Genomic DNA, 18,455 nt, shown 5'->3' with positions numbered 1-18,455 from the left:
AGGGGGACGAAATTATGCATGAGGACGAAATATTTCTACGTAATCATTAGGGCTCGACCGATGGCGTTTTTTGGCCGATGCCGATTGTTGGCCGATTGTTCAAAGATGGCCGATGGCCGATGGCCGATTGTTTTCCTCCAAATGGCCGATTGCCGATGGCCGATGGCCGATGCTGTTGGCCGATGGCAAAAAAAAAAAATCTAACAGAAATAAATTGATAAAATTGTCAGGGATTTAAAGTATCATTGATTCATTTCACTTTACTTCCTTTCTACGGATAAGGAATTGTAATACTCCCCCCCCCTCCCGAAAAAAAAATCAGATTTCGACCTAAATTTTTATTTTACGATCATCCAATTTAAACTTCACAAGTTTTTTCTGCGCATATGTACATGCATATGTACCTAAGAACATATAGATGACCGAAATATCCATTTTGAAAGCCTCCTTAGTTAAAATTATCGCAAATTCTCTTGTGATGTTTTCATGCGCGTAAACTTACGTCACTCAAAAATGTTATGAAATAGTAAGTTGAAAACTCGTACGTAGGTAGCATAATCTAAAAGTTCGAGGACAAGTTGTATAAAAATTTACCGTGAATCTATCTACAAAATAGTCACCTTGAACGACTATGCACTTCTGCCACCGTTCGTATAGCTTTTAGAAGGACTCCTGGAAGACATTTATCGCAACCTCCTGTAAGGGCTCTTTCGTTGCTGCTTTGACTTCATCGTGGGGAAGAAGGCGACTTTCATGTTGAGGATGCACGGTTCGATTGGCCAATACTCTGATATGACAAACCAAAAACATCACGTTTCGTCGGACTTAGCTCCGTGTGACTTTTACCTGTTCCCAGCAAAAAAAAAAAACATTTGCATGGACGCCGCTTTCTTCCGTCAGGAGAAGATAAAGCTGCATCACAGAAGGTAGTGAAAAATGGCTCCCAGGAGTTTTTGTAAAAGTTATATGAACACTGGCAGAAGTACATAGTCCCTCAAGATGACCTTTTGTAGGTGGATGTGCTTCGGTAATGTGAACTATTCTGGGTAAGGTTTTATACAGCTTATCCCTCGAACTTTTGGATCGTACTACGTACAATCTGTATAGGGTGTAGTTATGCTTCTCCTTTTTTGACTGCTGTGTGATGGAAAACGAAGAACAACAGCCAAAAAAAAAAAAAAAAAAATGAGGAAAAACAAAGAGACTGTTTAATAACCAATTGATTTTTTTTTTAAATTGAACATATAACTAAGATTTCAGTAATATTTTAATAATGTTTGGATTTAGGTAAACTAAACATAGTTAAAAAGCATTAAATTATGTTGTTTAATCATTCAGAAAAAAAAAAAAAAACTATGAAACCGTCAACAAATTACGCTATTAAAGTGGAAAGATTGCACGTAGACCTTTTTTAGTCATCAAGTTAAACAAAAAAGGTAACAGATAAATTACAATATTAAATCATAATAGGAATATTTTTATACTTATTTAAAATTTATGAATAGAAAAGTTGGCATTTTTCATAAAATGTATAACAGTGGCGTAAATTTTGCGGAAAAAAGAAATAGCCACGAAATGAGTGAGATTCTTAAAACGCAGCTACCAATAAACAAACTCAATATTTACCCCAAGTTAATAACTTAATACATATACATACTACTTGATTTGATGTTTGCACACGTAATATTGAACACTTTGATTGATTAATCTTTTATGGAGCACTACAAACACGTTCAAATTCAATTTTTCAATTCAACAATAATTTTCTGAAATTTAAAAAATTGCATAGTAGAAAATCCTTGAAACTTTTCTATAACATATTATTAAGCATATGATGAAAACGAAAATAACTTATTCATCGATTTTATATAAATACATAAAAATAGTTACAACAGAAAAAAAAAAATCGATCGCTATTAATGATGCAAAAAAGGTGGCGCATTACAAAATATAGGTGAAACAAGTATAAAAAATACGCAAAATGACATTTCTTGACCAAAATAAATAATCGCTAAATATTTAAGAAATGCTTGAAACGACGAGGGCGGATTAGGGGGTCAAACTCTAATTTTGGGGTAACTCACAATGTTAAACTTCGGCCCCAACTTCGGCTTAATTTTTTTAGTACAGAAGCGCTACCACCAACGCCTCGGAAGAGTTTCTGAATCTACTTCAGCACTTCCGAAGAAAAATTCAAAATCTTTGTTTTCCGAATTATATGTCACAATTCAAAACGTCTTTAATCAATTTCTAATTAATGCTCTAAACTCTTCCTAAACAATAGATAAAACTTGAAAAAAAAATCTCTAATTTTATGAATGGTGTTGGTTTTAAACAACTCAGAAGTACAACTTTAGTTTAATTTCAGAAATTGAGGGAGTGGAAGGAGGAGCACGCAAGTGTTCTCGGAAATACAAAAAATAGTCGCAAAAAATAGAGTTCAAAATAATAATAAACATTGAGCAGAAAAACCCTTTTAAAACTTGCACCCGAGTTTGTTTTGACGTACAGTGGCGGATTTAAAATGTAGCAAATGTTGCAGGGGTACCGTAGGAGTTACAACAATGCTTTTGATTAATGTTTTACAACTTCTGTGATAGAGAAATACGGCCCCAAAATGTATTTCGACGGGCCCCAATCTTGTAGCTCCGTCGAAGCGATACAGAAAAGACTGCATTACTGTGATTCATATTACAAACATCGAAAAATTAAAAATTACCGTCGGTTCAACGGGAATCGAACAAAATGAAACAAAACCGGTTTCGCCATCTCATATTTGTTTCCACAGTCTCCAATTCGGTAATATATCGCCAAATGATCGTCAGTCTAAGACGCTATATTAGTTTTGCATTGAAATAAGTAATTAATAGCCACAAAAAATCAGTTAATAGGCTTTTTAGAACATCCGATCGAAAACAAAGAGGGAAGGTCACAACTGAAACGTGCGCACTTCCCACAGGCGAAAATTTAGCCTTCTACAGCTTACCATTTTTTAGTTATGACTTATGAGAGATACATACGTGCATCCAGCCGCAAGAAACAACGCAATAATTAACGTGTTTGGTACCTGAATGCAGTATTAAAAACTCTTTCAGGGGTGACTAAAATATTAATTCATACTGAAATTTAAGTAAACAATTTTGTTTGAAAACAACAACTCCCTTTACTTTGTATTAAAAAGTAAAACAAAGGTCTTGTTTTTTTCAAAAACATCGGCCAATTCCATCGGCTTTTCGATGTTTTTAAGGCCGATGGGCCGATGTTTCCTGCAAGTTAGCATCGGCCGCCGATGCCGATGCCGATGGCTAAATTGTTGAACCATCGGCGCCGATGCATCGGCCAGGCCGATGCATCGGTCGAGTCCTAGTAATCATACATTTGCTGGAATAATAATCTTAATATTTAGTTAATGAATTAATTGCGATAGCAAGATCAGAAATTTTAGAACACCAATCATCTTCCATCGTCACCATCCGCTTCTTCTTTTGATTAAATGTAAGCTCCTGCACAGGTACAGGCCCGACTCTTGGGGTAGGAGACCTAGGAGGCCGCCTAGGGCGGCCGATTTTAGGGGCGGCAAATTTCGAGATTAAAACATATTTTTTAAAAGTATGAATATCTATTTCAGCGTCATAAAATTTACTTATTCAATGCTAAAAAAATAATAATAATTTAGAGTGTGTACCAGTGCTTGACTATGCAAAATATAGTTCGGAATTTAACAAGAAATTCAATTTAATTTTAGAGACGGCAAATTGCGTGATTTAAACGTCATTTAAAAATATTAATATCTGTTTCAGTGCCATAAGTTACCCTAATTTAATATTAAAAAAGATGATTTAAAGTGTGTACCAGTGCTTGGATATACAAAACCTAGTTTGGAATTTAACTAGAAACTCACTTTAATTTTAAGCACTTAACAATTATTTTTATTTTATTAATATATTAATTTTTTATATTAGTATTATTATTATTCAATGGGAGGGGGCGGCACTTGTCAATGTTGCCTAGTGAGGCAGAACTACTAGAGTCGGCCCTGCATAGGTAGTACGATAAATTATAGTAAACATCATGGCAATACTTTGAACGTTAGCCCGACACCACTACAGCTGAACTATAAATGATAATGCATTAGTGAGAAACGGTCCCATGTAATTTTCAAAAAAGCATTGTGTTTTGCTGCTAATAAAAGATAAGTTTTTTTAATTTAGGATTCCCCATATCACCCGGACTTTCTTTCATCCGGATTGCCTTTGGTTCCAGTTAGTCCGGATAACCGATGTTTCAGGGGAAAGTGAGACACGAAAATTCAATTATATTTTTTATCATTCAAAAACACAGAAATTAAGTTCTTTCAAATGTTACATTATTTGTCACTCTAGTCGGTTTTTTGAAAGTGGATCTAGAAAAACTATAAATTCACAAAATTGAAGGGGAAATAAAGGGGAAAAAAAACGAAATGCAATTTTGTTTTACCATTTCCCTGGAACGTGGGAACAATGAGACACATATCTTTTGAATTAGTAAACTTTGAAAGAATCTAAATTTACTTGGAAAAATACGAATGATTGTTGTTGTTTGGTTTTGGTATAAGCTATCGCCTTTGGCAGTGTTGCCAGATGGTCAAATCCAGATTTCCCCAATTCCCTTCCTACTTTTTCCCCAAAAAGCGATGTTTTCCATCATAATTCCCCAAATTCAAAAATTATTTTTCCATTAATATTTTCATAAAACGAATCGACTTTCTTTAATATTTTTGTCTCCTGAAATTTTTTTTCTCCCCAAATAGCCAAATTTTCTTATAAAATTCCCCAACGTTTTTTTTTCTTCCCATTTTTACTTTTTTTTTTGTCTTCTTTATCTTTCTTTATCTTCTTTACTAATAATAAAGCTGAAAGTCTCTCTGTCTGGATATCTCTGTCTGTCAGGATCTCTGTGACGCGCATAGCGCCTAGACCGTTACGCCGATTTTCATGAAATTTGGCACAAAATTAGTTTGTAGTATAGGGGTTTGCACCTCGAAGCGATTTTTCGAAAAATGGATTTTGTTCTTTTTCTATTCCAATTTTAAGAACATTTTCCCGAGAAAAATTATCATAAGATGGACGAGTAAATTACCAAGCTATCATAACGTGAAACCGTAACGGGGGCAAGCCAATTGACGAGAAATTCATCATGCATTATTTGTAAATGTACAGGGGAACCAAAACACCTCTTAATTTTCTACTGCGGGAAAAGCCGTGCGGGTGCCACTAGTCATAAATACCAGCGTCTGACCGAAAGATAAGAAATAGCCAAATGTTTTTTTTTTTCTACTCGCATTTACTACTCTGCTTCTGTATGTACATTTAAACTATGATTTTTTTTATATGTTTATCCAAGAACATTCTTCATCACACCTATTTTTACCTGTTTCACGTATCAACTAGTTACTCACGCAGAACATTAATGCGAATTCCGTAGCGTAATATTCCACATAATGCGAAATGCGAATTCCATTAAGTTGATCAAAGCTGTTTGATACAAACAATGTAACTACTATTTCTTGTCATGAATCTCAATACGAAAAAAATTCTTTTTTCCCCGAGGTTTTTTCTTTCCCCAGGTTTTCCCCAAGAAAAAAATTTTTCCTCAAAGAATTCCCCTCAAAATTCATTTCCCCAAAATTTCCCCAGAGACCACCAGGTTTCCCCAAAATGGGGAAATTTCCCCCAATCTGGCAACATTGGCCTTTGGCAAGGTAAATTTCATGTTGTTTTGGCACACAGTAGTGAAATCTACCACGAATTTGTTTGGTATTATGAGATAGAATGATATTTAGGTAAGTCCGGATTAGTAAATTGGCTAAAAGTGTTTTCTTATGATATAGCATTAGATAAGGATGGAATGCTTTCACTGTTGCGTTTGTCTATTACGACGACAGCTTCTTTCTTAGCTGTTTCAGAAAATCTGCAAAATTTTTTCTAGGCACGTTGAAATTTTGAAGTGAGAAAATATTATTACATTTGACACTTTGCAATGAGACAATAAAAAAAAACTAATTTAAATAGAATAATTACGAAATGGAAATATTTGTGTGTTATTATACAAACACAAATGTGACGACCAGCAACAAGCTCTGGGTCCAGCTAGGCTGGTTTTAGTCCGTTTATAAGTCCCCAATGAAGATCAATGGCCCTCTTAAAGCTATCCACCCCTTGCTCATTACCACCTCTTCCGGTAAGCTGTTCCAAGTGCCCACCACCCTACTAAAGAAGTAATTTTTCCTAATTTCCAATTTAGTCTGAGATTTGAATAGCTTATAACAATGTCCCTTTGTCTTGCTTTCCCTTGAGAAAATTTAATCCGTTAACATCTTTCGTTTTGATTAATTTAAACTGAATCATGTCCCCTGTTGGCTCTCCTTTGCTCCAGGCTTATACATATTAAGCCTATTGAGTCTAGTATCATATTCTAAATCTGAAAGTCCTCTGACTAGTCTAATAACCGTTCTCTGAACCTTTTCCAATACAGAAATGTACAGTAAAAATACTAAAACTAGACAGTAATAATAAAAAAATACACTAGAAACCAATATAAGCCATAAGAGTCATAATTCCATTCAATCATACTTATTTCGTTGATGCAGGGCGTTCAAACGTATTTTATTATTATTTGCATCTACAGGCCAGTTGTAATTAAATTTAATTCAATGTATAATTTCTCTATTTTTAAATTAAAAGTGCCATGGGAGCAAAGAGCAACGATTTAATAGTGTCTCGTTGTTCCCTCACTGCAAAAATTTTAACTCAATGGCTGCCATTTTCAGGCAAAGAAAACTGACAACATCATTATACTGCTAAAATGAACGTTAGTTAATAAGCTAATGTAGGATTAATAACACAAATCTGTCAAATATATCAAACGGTTTAGAAATAGCGCAAAAAACAATGGAGATTATTTTACTTCAGTGGGTTTAAACTATGATGGCATAGTTATTTTTCTTACATGATACTTGAAAGTAACTTTTCTACTTCCTTTTACAAAAAAGGAAGTTTTGTATTCGCGAAAAAAAGTTAACTCAAAATTCGGCCTTAATTTCCATTTTACTCACGCCCGAATTAATGTTGAGTTTTTTTTTTTCCGACTCGACCACGTGTGGATAAGAGCCTAAGAACGTATAGACACGCAAAATAACCATTTTGACGATTCCCGAGAAAAAAAAAACGATTTTTTTCGTGACTTCTGTATATACGTATGTATGTCGCATAACTCACGAACGGAATGTCCTAGAAAGTTGAAATTCGGTACGTAGACTCCTAGTGGGGTCTAGTTGTTCACTTTCTTTTTTGGTGCATTCGGATGCTCCAAAGGGGGTCTTTTGCCCCTTTTTGGGGAGAAATCATTGTTAATTTCGATGTAAGCTCAAGTGGTGTTATAATTTGACGGACACTTGGCGATATATTGTCAGTCTTTTGGTCGCCAAGTTTTGTCGTCCAACAAATTTGGCGATTTTTTTTTTTTTAAATCTGATTTCAATTCGGCCACTGTTGGTGATATTTAGAGAGTAAACTAATGAATCACATTAAAACTGCCAATAATGAGAAAATGGCACTAAATTGGAGTAAAAGGAAGTCTTGTGATGTCATCAGCTCGTTTTTCTATAATATTTTTCATAGTGTATCGACCTGAATTTTCAAAAGTTTAACTAGACTAGAAATATCTAAACAGAAAATATATTGCTCTTGTCTCACTATTCTCCCTGTCTTACTGTACACACTTCTCCCCCACTTCAACAGAGTCAGAGCCCTCTCATTAATGTTGTGAAAGTGACTAATGTACATGTCAACCTCACCTAGATCTTAAATTATCTCAAAAGCATAGTGTTTATTTCTTTGCTTCTTGGGTTTCATATGTTCTAGTAATAATATGTAAAAAATGAAGTTTTGTGCAGTAGAGTTGAATTTTGTGTGTGAAAGTACCTGGATTTTTACTAGTTTTAGTTACTCTAATGAGCTCCAGTTTTTTGTGTTAACCATGTATTATGGGGGGCGGGGTGACTACCTATGTTGGGGACTACATATGTGTGACCTCATGTCAGTTTTCAAAAGAAAAAGAAAACCTGAAAAGTTAAACCCCTGAATTACAATAAATACGTTTAAAAAAAGCATATTTAGCATAGGCTGTTCTGAACGTCCTTTTTTTTGATACATTTATTATTACTCGCTGTGCCACAGCGAGAGTCCGAAGCAATGGTACGTTTCATCTTGTGCACTCTCGCTGATGTGCTAAATTTGCTTTAACTGCCAATTTGTTGGCTCACTCAGCTTCAATAAGATTCCCTTAGCCTCCACCTCGATTATTGACTATTCCAGACGAATGAGCCCATAATAAGGACGAAACTACAGTCTCTTGATGGCACACACGGGCTGTTGATTTATTGCGTTCATTTGCAAACTAATGATCCTTTCGACGCAAGCTATTATCCTTCCCTCCGCAAAGTTGTGAAACAGCTTTTTTAAGCTAGACTATTTGTAAATGTAAGACTATTTTTCTTATGAAAATTAAAGCTTTTCTTCGACTCAACTAAGAAATAATCTGCAGACTTTTCAAAAATCTGAGACGAACGTCGCAGCGTCGCTCTGTTTCTGCTACCGGGGTTATGAATATTATTCGTGACGCCTTGGTCGATCCTAGCAGTTGTGCAGAGTGTGCACCACACACGGGCGGCCAAAGTAAGGGGCGGCCGCAGGCCGCATCATATAGTTGTTTTAAGCAAGCAAAATTCCTGAAGAATTTTTCATAAGATAACATAATAAGTCGAATAAATGTGCTGAATTTTAAATGTTCAATTATCAGAGTAAGTGCCAATTTTTTCAACAGCATAGCATATTAAGAAAAATGGAATGTTTAGAGCACATTGTGTTTGCTCTAGGTAGGAGGACAGGGCCTTTGCCCCGGGTTAAAAATTTTAAGTGTGGCTCCAAAGCGAAGATCCAAAAGGATGCCTTGACGAGACTAAAGAAGGCTTCAAACTGCGTTTTTAGGACTTTAATTTCGGAAAATTTCGCTGGTTGAACCACCGATTTTAAAGATCCAATTAAGTCTCTTATTCACCCTTTCTTCCTTAATGTAATCAAACATAGCCTAAAAAAGATGGCTCCAAAATGTCTTTTCTGGAGACAGCCTCCCTAACGTCATCAAAAATTGCTCAATGGCATATTTCGAATTTCCTTTTCGAAATATTTGCGGTAGAGGGCCCTGAAATCCATTCCCTAACATTACTACCAAAGATAGACTGAATTAGCGTCTCTAGAGAGGCCTCCAATCCCACCCCTCTCACTTAACGTATTCAAAAACAAACTAAAATTGCATTTTTCAATCATCAGTTTCGAAGAACTGGGGGAAATACCCCGGATCCCCCTTTTCTCCAACGTAATCGCTATATGATTAAGGTGAAAAAACAACGTAAGTGAAGCACAAATATTGAAGAAAATGCAGCATATAGCTATTTCAAGGCTACAATGGAGCCTCTTCATCAGTGCAAAAAGCTCACCAACACAACCAGAAGTTGCGAGAGGACTAACAACAACCAGGTGGACACCGGTACAGAAGGATTTCAGAATGATTTTTGCCCTCTCATTCTGAAAAGGTTTTTGCTTCCAATGTTTCGTATACTATTGTTTTGCCTTATTATCCAAAAGTTATTCATCAAGTTGCAAAGATTTTGAAGAAATTTGGTTTCGATATAGCTTTTTCTCCAGTTAATAAGATAAAATTTACGAACTTAAAGGACCCCATTGATTGCCATAGCAACTGGGGTATTTATAGCATCTCCTGCAAGTGTGGACTTGGTTACGTTGGACAGACTAAACGTGCTCTCAAGCACCGTCTGAAAGAGCACGAAAACTATGTTAAACAAAATGAACTTGCTCGTTCTTCCATCGCTCAGCATTGTTGGACTTCTGGTCACTGTTTTGATTTTTCATCTGCAAAGATTATTTGTAAATGTTCTTCGGTTTATGGCCTCGATTTCTGGGAAGCTTACTATATTTGGAAAAATTCTCATTCTCTTGTCAATGATTTTTCCAGCACTCCATTTTTTCATGATATTTGGAAGCAATTTCTATAATTGCCTTTCCTGTTTCTTTGGTGTCTCGCACTCTTTTTGTCTCCTGGCTTCTGATTGGTTGTCTCTCCCTTTGCTTTTGAGCCAGGAGTGTACATGCTGTTCGCTGATTGGTTGTTTGATGTCTTGTTCCTGTATTCTTATTGGTTGGCATTCTTTGGTATAAATACCGGTGTCCACCTGGTTGTTGTTAGTTCTCTCGCAACTTCTGGTTGTGTTGGTGAGCTTTTTGCACTGATGAAGAGGCTCCATTGTAGCCTTGAAATAGCTATATGCTGTATTTTCTTCAATATTTGTGCTTCATTTACGTTGTTTTTTCACCTTAATTATATTGTTCCACAAAGCGTTTTTGATAATTATTCATGTAATCGCTATAGCTCAAAATTTCGTTTTCAGACAGTTCCGTGGAGCCACCAAACCCTTCCTGCCTAAACTAGCCTGAAATTAACATCAGTTTCAAAAAATAATTCTTGAGGGCACACTGACCCCCCCCCCCCGCTCTTTGTCCCATCGCTATGAAACAATGCCTAAAATATGATTTTGGGACTTCCATTTCTAAAAAATTACGGATGGCTTATGTAAATTTTCACGGCGCTAGGGCATCTGGCATCCCCCATCAACCACCGAGGTGAGGTGGAGAAAAGTCTTTGGTTGTATTTTTCAGATATTAATATCGAAAAATATTCAGAAAGATCCGCTGAAGCTTCACTAAAGATAGCACAAAATTGTGCTTTTTAGAACCCTAAAATCCTTCCTTCACAAAAATAACCTAAAATTGATTTTAATTCCCAAAAATATTTCAGTTCGGAATATTTTCCCGTTTCCCTTATCGTGTCCAAATTTTGCCAAAAATGTGTTTTTGAAACAATAGTGCCGATAAATTCCCGGAGGAAAGATGCCAGACCCCCTAACGTCACCAAAGACAGCCTAAATTTGAGTTTTAAACTTCAATTTCGAAAACTTTCGATAGGAGACGATTGAATCTTCCTCCCTCCAGCAATTTCAACAAAGATAACTCGAAATTGCGTATTTAAAACGACAGTTTCAGAAAATTTTCGGGAAGAGCGTCGATCCTTCCTAAACTAAGGTCACAAAAAATAGCTGCAATTTAACATCAATTTTGACAGAATTTCAGGAAAGAACTCCAACATTACTTTCCCCTCAAGTCTCGAAATATTTCCTAAAATACAGTTTTTGATGTCAATATTGAAAATTTCTCCATGGACCTTGAATATTCCCGACTCTTTTGTCCAAACACAACCAAAGATTAATTACAGCTATCTTTCATACGCCAATTTCGTATATTTTCTGGGGGCGATACCTCCCCCCCCCCCTCCTTCCTCTCATGTCACGAAAGACAGACTATAAAATGCGTTTTTACGGCTAGTAAATTTCTGTACCTATTACTTTCTTCAACGATATAAATTGTGCGAGTACTTAAGGAGTTTCTAACTTTTTACATAAATTCATCCTTCTGTTTTTTTTTTTTTTTTGGTTTTTGTTTTAAATTAGAACTTGATACAGAAATTTGAAGAAAGATTTATATGGGCGCTAAGTATTAGTCAAAACATGCAAATTGCTCTTCAGGAACGGCACATTAGGTCTTTGCACACGGGCGGCTGACACCCTAGGATCGGCCCCCCTACGTGACGCTTACAAAACGGTAATGTTAATTTGTTTTTCAGTTGGAATGCTGTGGTTCTCAGAGTCCAAGGGACTACAGATTGACAGAAGCTCCCAAGTCCTGCATGGGCAGTAGTACTGGTACTTTACATCCTACGGTAAGCAGGATTTTTTAAATTTCTTTTCGTTTATTTCGCAGAGCAAAAGTTTTAATTCTTCGATATTTCATAAATTTTATAAGATTCTGAGAGTTCATTCACCATCTCTTTTAGGAAGGGGTATAAGAAAATGTATTTCAAGTAAAAATAAAAGCAGTAAAGCTTTAAATGGACATTTAAAACAAGAAGGCAGATTCGAAAATACGAGTAAAATAGGAACTGGCAACATTTTTAAAAAATGGTCTATGAAAACAATTAATGAAGTTCTTGAAATAGCGGCGAAGTTTAGTTTCAAGGTAAAAGGAACCAAGTGCAATTTTTAAAAAACACCACAGTCAGGTTTTAAATATAGTATGCGAAAATATAATTGCTAAATAACGAACATATGCATATTGCAACGAAATTCTTTGTATAAAAATTGGAAAACGCAGTTTTTAAAATTGCTTTGATGTGTGATATCTGAGAAAGAGTTATAAAAAATGGGATTTCGAAATGACTAAGAAATTTAATTTTTAAAATGAAGACATGGAACAAAAGCATCTAACTGATGTAGAAATTAGGTATAGTTTCGTGAAAGGAGATGATAAAATCTATCGGGGAAAAACAAATAAATTGATTTCTAAACGGGGAGAGTTTAAAAATGGGGAAAAAGAACTTCCTATAAATACAACTAATTCAACTTTCTGAAAAGCAGTGATTTTTTTTTTCTTGAAAATAGAAACGAAACTCAGTTCAAAAGTTTCAATTCAGTGTCAGAATAGCAGTTTTAACTTCCCAAGCACTAAATAAGTTGTTATCGATATCATCTACAAACTACTGCATTCTCTGCAACATCTACATTCAATATGGTAACGGCACCAGTAACAGACAAGGGTCCTGTAACAGACAGTCGTACGTTTGGATTTAAACAATTAGAGTTTTAGGCGGGTAAAACTGATGTTGCTGTGACCCACGAATACTGTGCAACCATCTAGTGTTATCAGAGTGAATTTTATGAGCCAGTTGGTATTAACAAGGCAGTGGTGTAAGGTTATGAACAACCACCACGAGTCCATGAAATACACCGCCAGCTCATTCATTTCCAGCCGAGGACTACAGTTTCGTGCTTATTAGCACTCATCAGCCCGGCATAGGAGAGTGACTGAGCTGGAGGTGGAAAACCTCTTAAGGAAGCCAAGAGTGCAAAACAAACTGGTAGCTAATGTAATTAGCACAGACCAGACGAGTGATCGAAGCAATGGTTCGGTTCAACTTGAAATTTGAAGGCAAAGCATGGCATATTCAGTAAATTACCGCCCAATAGCCAGCCCCCCCCCCCTAAAGCAGAAACCCATAAAATACACCTCCAGTTCAGTCATTTCATGGATTTCTGCTTTAGCCCTGGCATAAGGGCCCCGGAAATTTATTGAATATACCGTGCCTTGCCTTCAATCCTCGAATTGAACCGAACCATTGCTTCGGTCACTCGTCTGGTCTGTGCTAATTATATTAGCTACCAGTTTGTTTGGCACTCTTGGCTTCGTTAAGAGGTTTTCAATCTCCAGCTCAGTCACTTTCCTATGCCGGGCTGAATAGTGCTAATAAGCATGAAATTGCAGTCCTCGGCTGGAAATGACTGAGCTGGCGGTGTATTTCATGGATTTCTGCTTTAGGGCCCTGGCTAAAGGGCGCTAATTTACTGAACCACCTCGAGGTCTGCTGGTATTTCATGTTCATTTGAATCTAATAAGGTTTTAGATCTAATAATAAAGAACTTTTGCATATTTTGAAGAGGAAAGAGGAATTCTGTCCATTACTCATCGTTTCCTCATCCTAAATGTTGCTGGGTATCATCAGAATTTTCGGTGTCTGTTACTGGGGGGTTGGACTTTTTTTCGAAATTGAGCAAATAAAATTAGAATTAACTAACTCAGAGGATCCAGAAGCAGCCAAATGTTAGATGAGATGTAGTTGCACTAGAGAAAACAAGTTTCAAATCTCTAAATACATTAAAATGCTCAGAAAAGTGAGTTAACCTGAGAGCGATGTCTTAAGCACGTCTGTTACTGGTGCCGTTACCCTACTACAACATCTAAAAAATACTGAATATTATTCTTTCACGGCCTGAAAAAAAAGTTTCATTTGATGTTCTTTTCCTTCTAGGGTTGTGCTGCGAAGATGCTAACTTACATTCGAGGAAAAGCTGGAATTATTGGTGGAATATCTTTGCCTATTCTTCTAATTCAGCTACTGGCGCTCTGTGCAACGGGCTACCTCATAAAAAGCATAAGTGTTGAATCAAAGTACTTCATGTGAAATATTTCTTAGCGACAAAAACTAAAAGTTTTTTAGGTCTCTGAAAGCTGCAAGGCCAAGCAAGTCAGCTGCCACTTCACCATCGTCTTTCTTATGTACTCAGCTAGCGCTTCTTGTGTAATCACGTGGTGTTTGGTTAAATTTTGACGAAAGTCAGCCCGATTCTTTTACCTGTCGAACTTCTTCCCCTATCATTTTCGACCAGTCACGTGTACACAATCATGTGACTGAGTGGAAAAGGACAGCAAAGTAGTTAATACGATGCGGTACGAGAATCGGGCTGAATATTGTCGGTGGCAGAGTGTTCGGTTTTAAGGATTTCGGAGGCTGCGTAGTTGCATTTCTCTTATGAACAGATGCCACGAAAGCTATGCGAGTATGTTGCCATAAAAGGTGATTAAACTTGTCTTAAAAGGTTTATAATACATCTGCCAACAAATTTCTACGAAATGGTTCAAATCAGTGGTTCAAAAACCACTGTTAGGAAAGCTGCTGATGCATTTGCATAAGAAGTTTAGAAAATTATTTTCATTTTACGTTTGTAAATTTTTAAGAAATAATGTGTGCAAAATTGCTGCAATTTAAACTAGCCTAGCTAATGGCTCGAATATCTAAACTCAAAGTAAAATTCTGATTCTTTTTTTTTTTCTGAGTAGTTTAAAAAAAAAAAAAAAAAAACTCTTGCCGTTTTAGATTCAAAACTGTTCTGATAAAAATGTTGTAAAATTGTTCCAGCTAACAATTAAAAAAAAAGGAAATATCTTTAAAGAATTTGTAAAAAAAATTGCATAAAAAGGTTCATAAAACTGATCCATAAGAAATATTGGAAGTATTTCAAATTTCATGAAACTTTTGCCGTACAATTTTGCCAAGCTCATGTTATCAAAAGCAGTGGCCCCCATGTTTATTTTCAAAAGTATTTATCATTAAAAATAAATGTGTAGCAATGATTTAGAAACAGTTAATCGTACTCATTGTCGGCATGAAACAAACCATGACTTTTACCCTACTAAACCATGCTTCAATGCAAGTGGTTAATTTTGACTGTTTATGAGTATTTAGTTATTTTAAATACGAGGAAAAACAACTAATTTTGAGTTTTATTTAGCTCTACCTCGTTCTTGAAACCAGAGGAGATACGACTGCGCTTCAATCCTTAGAGAGTCCCCGGCCCATACTCCCTCTAGAACTACAATTTTTAATAACATGATAATAACAATAATTAAATACTAATATTAATATATCAAAGAATTACTCATTAAGCTTGGGTTTTAGTGTATATATGAAATCCGTTTGGAAACCAAAACCCTCTCTCCCCTTCCTCAAAAAGTTGTTGAATCCCTGGTAATGCTTTTGCCCACGAAAATTCATATACTGTAAAACTCTTGTATTCCTTTCAAAGTATGATATATGTACGAAGTTCCCATTTTGAATTATGCTATTTTATACTTGTTTATGTACAGAAGAGAGAGCGGTTGGGAAACCCACTAAGTTTAAAACATTTCGCGCTTTACAACGAAGTTTCCAGGTGGGATGTACTTTCTTCTAAAGGTACCCAGTGAGTGAATCTTTTGTAGTAAATGAACAGTTCGTATTTTTTCTTTTTCAAAAAAATAAGGTTTAAAATTTTTTCTTTTAAATTGATGGTGGTAACTTTCTCCTACACATTTTCAGAAAGAAAACGATTAGAAAACGCTGCGTTTGATCACTGGTTGGAGTGTTCATTTACTGGGAAGGAGTACTCTTCTTCATTCCTTACCCCCCCCCCCCCCCTCTCTGAAACGTTCTTCCAAATTAAAAAAAAAATTTACATATATCATTTAAAATGTTTTTACTGAAGGTGTATGTCCAGTGGCGCAGCGAAGGGGAGGGGGAGGTTTGGGGTAAAAACACCCCCTAGAGGCATTGGTTTTAACACAAATGCAAATCCTAATACAGTAGTTTAGGTATATGAAAGAACTGTTTTGATTTTTAAAAAAACCTTTCAGAAGATATTTTTGATTAAAAATTGACAAATAAATAAATAAATAAACCCCTTGAGAATGGTATTTATGATCAAAAAAAAAAAAACCCACCAGAAGGTATTTCTGGCTGATCTAGTGCGTGTGTCAAATGCTACAATTTTCAACGACGCTATGAATTTTTAAATTTAAAAAACGCTCAGGTGTGTACTCACTGGCCAGTCTACCCTATGCTGATTATTGGTATTAACTCCAAAAAGGACAGCTTCACAAGTATCCGTAAGTGCTTTTTAATGCAAAAATAGTACATCATTTACTACCACTGATGATTCCTTAGAGAATATAAAATTTCACATATAATCACGCTCGATAATCTGAAATTAAAGATATCTATATGTGTCAAAACCTCAAATTAATTTTGTTTCTGTTAACTGTTAGTAACCAAAAGATTCCTCTGATAAAATTGCATTATTTTTTTTTTCTTCCATTACTTTGTTAAATAAATAGCTCACAGAAAAAGAAATCAGTGAGCATTGTTGTTTGAAAAATGATATTCAGTATTGTATTTATGTGTTTGATAAATGTTTTTATTAATATTCATTGTGTAGAAAATTCAAATTTGCTGTAAATGTATTATTTGAAAATAAAAAATATGAAAATATGTGTGTATGTGTGTTTTTTCCAATAATTTAAATAGTAATATTTCGAATCACTTGTTAGAGATTTTTCTTTTCTTTATATTTAGTTAATGTCACTAGTTATCTATGTTTCGTCAGTTAGTCTTACAGCTGTTTCCTCTAGGGGCGCCCGGAACTTAATTTTTTGGAAGAGTGGAAATTCTATGTTTGCCAATTTGAACTTAATTTTGTCGAATGATAAAAGGACGGATGCACGCATAAGCACATCTCTAATGAAAAGGGATACCTGAGTATTTAAAAATTGCAATATTGCTATTATTTCTCCAAATTGCTGAATCGTCAGACAAAATTTATTGAATAAGGACATTTTCTGGAAGGTCACACTGACCTCCTGTGACCTCCCATCGGGACGCCCCTGGTTTCCTTAAGTATATATCTCGCATGATAGAGGCATTTTTACTTTCTTCTGTGTCTGCTGTCTGAAACTACAGACTTAAAAAAAAAAATACTAAAATGAAAAAGAAAGAAAGAATAATACTATCTATTGTCGCTATTAAAGATAGGGATATTAATTCCACAAAATCCTAATTAGCATCATTAATCCTTAAAAACACACACAAAAAAAAGAAAAAATTAAATTAAAAAAATTATATTAATTTGAATTTTTGGCATTTTGAATTCAATGTATGTTTTTCGCAATCACGAGCGTGTGTGTATGCAGGCGCGTGTGTGTTTTTGTAGGCGCATGTGTGTGTGCTTGTGTAGGCGCATGTGTGTGGATGCGTGTGTGTGTGAATGTATGTATGCATGTGTGTGAGTGTTATGTATGTAGTGCTGTGCGTGTAGGCGTTCGTGTCTGTGTGTGTAGGCGTTCGTGTGTGTGCGTAGGCGTTCGTGTGTGTGTATAGGCGTTCGTGTGTGTAGGCGTTCGTGTGTGTGTATGTAGGCATGTGTGTTTGTGTCTGTGTGCAGGCATGAGTGTGTGTGTAGGATATGGACACAACCTGGAGACGGTTTTTGCTAGAGGAGCAGCATCATGAGGCGGTCGGTCGACGGTGATGCTGCAGAGGGTGCTGGCGGGAAAATAAAATCAGCGTAACGCCAAAAACAGTCAAATGAGAAAAATAAACAATCGTGATTGCGCAAAAAAATCGGAATTTTACGACTGAAAAATAAACCCTGTGTTGTAGAAACGTTGTAAACTTATTTGGAAATATATCAATTAAACAAAGTTTTTTTTTTTTTTTTGTTTGTTTGTTTTGGTGATTGGACAGCAAATTTCCACTTGCGGAACTATTAACTTTCTCGAGAGGGACGAGAGACCACCTCTTGAAGAAAAAATTTCATATATAGTTGAGACAGGGGTGCCCATTAAGGTGGGCCGAAAAAACTCATTTTTTTTTTATTTCGAAGTTGTTATAGCGCGAAAAAGTTGCGAATTATAAAGACAAACAAAGGAAAAAAAGAATTAAGGAAATCGATTGACATCTTCCGATCGCGCATGGGGCCTAAAGTTTGACAAAATATGAAAAAAGCATCATTTTTAAGATTTTTTAAAAAAAATTTAATTAGACGTTTTCTTAATGTAATACTTTGTAACGTCTTTATCATTTTTTTTAAACTGGCCAAAATGAATGGGGGCCTGGTAGTTGACACCTTCAATTTTCCTGAA

General features: G+C 35.6%; 1 protein-coding gene across 1 annotated transcript in view; it reads left to right on the top strand.

The window, feature by feature from the left end:
• LOC129229286 (23 kDa integral membrane protein-like) overlaps positions 1-16,788 on the top strand; it is a 50,505-nt gene extending 33,717 nt beyond the window's left edge. Inside the window, exons 5-6 of the mRNA XM_054863560.1 lie at positions 11,794-11,889; positions 14,032-16,788. Of these exons, the coding sequence (XP_054719535.1) occupies positions 11,794-11,889; positions 14,032-14,184 (249 nt within the window). The 3' untranslated portion in view covers positions 14,185-16,788. The remainder of the gene's footprint in view (positions 1-11,793; positions 11,890-14,031) is intronic.
• Positions 16,789-18,455: the final 1,667 nt, after the last annotated feature.

Source organism: Uloborus diversus, chromosome 9, assembly GCF_026930045.1.
Source record: "Uloborus diversus isolate 005 chromosome 9, Udiv.v.3.1, whole genome shotgun sequence".
Classification (NCBI taxonomy): domain Eukaryota; kingdom Metazoa; phylum Arthropoda; class Arachnida; order Araneae; family Uloboridae; genus Uloborus; species Uloborus diversus.
The sequence above is the reverse complement of the archived record's forward strand: the minus strand, read 5'-3'. Positions and strand labels throughout refer to the sequence as shown.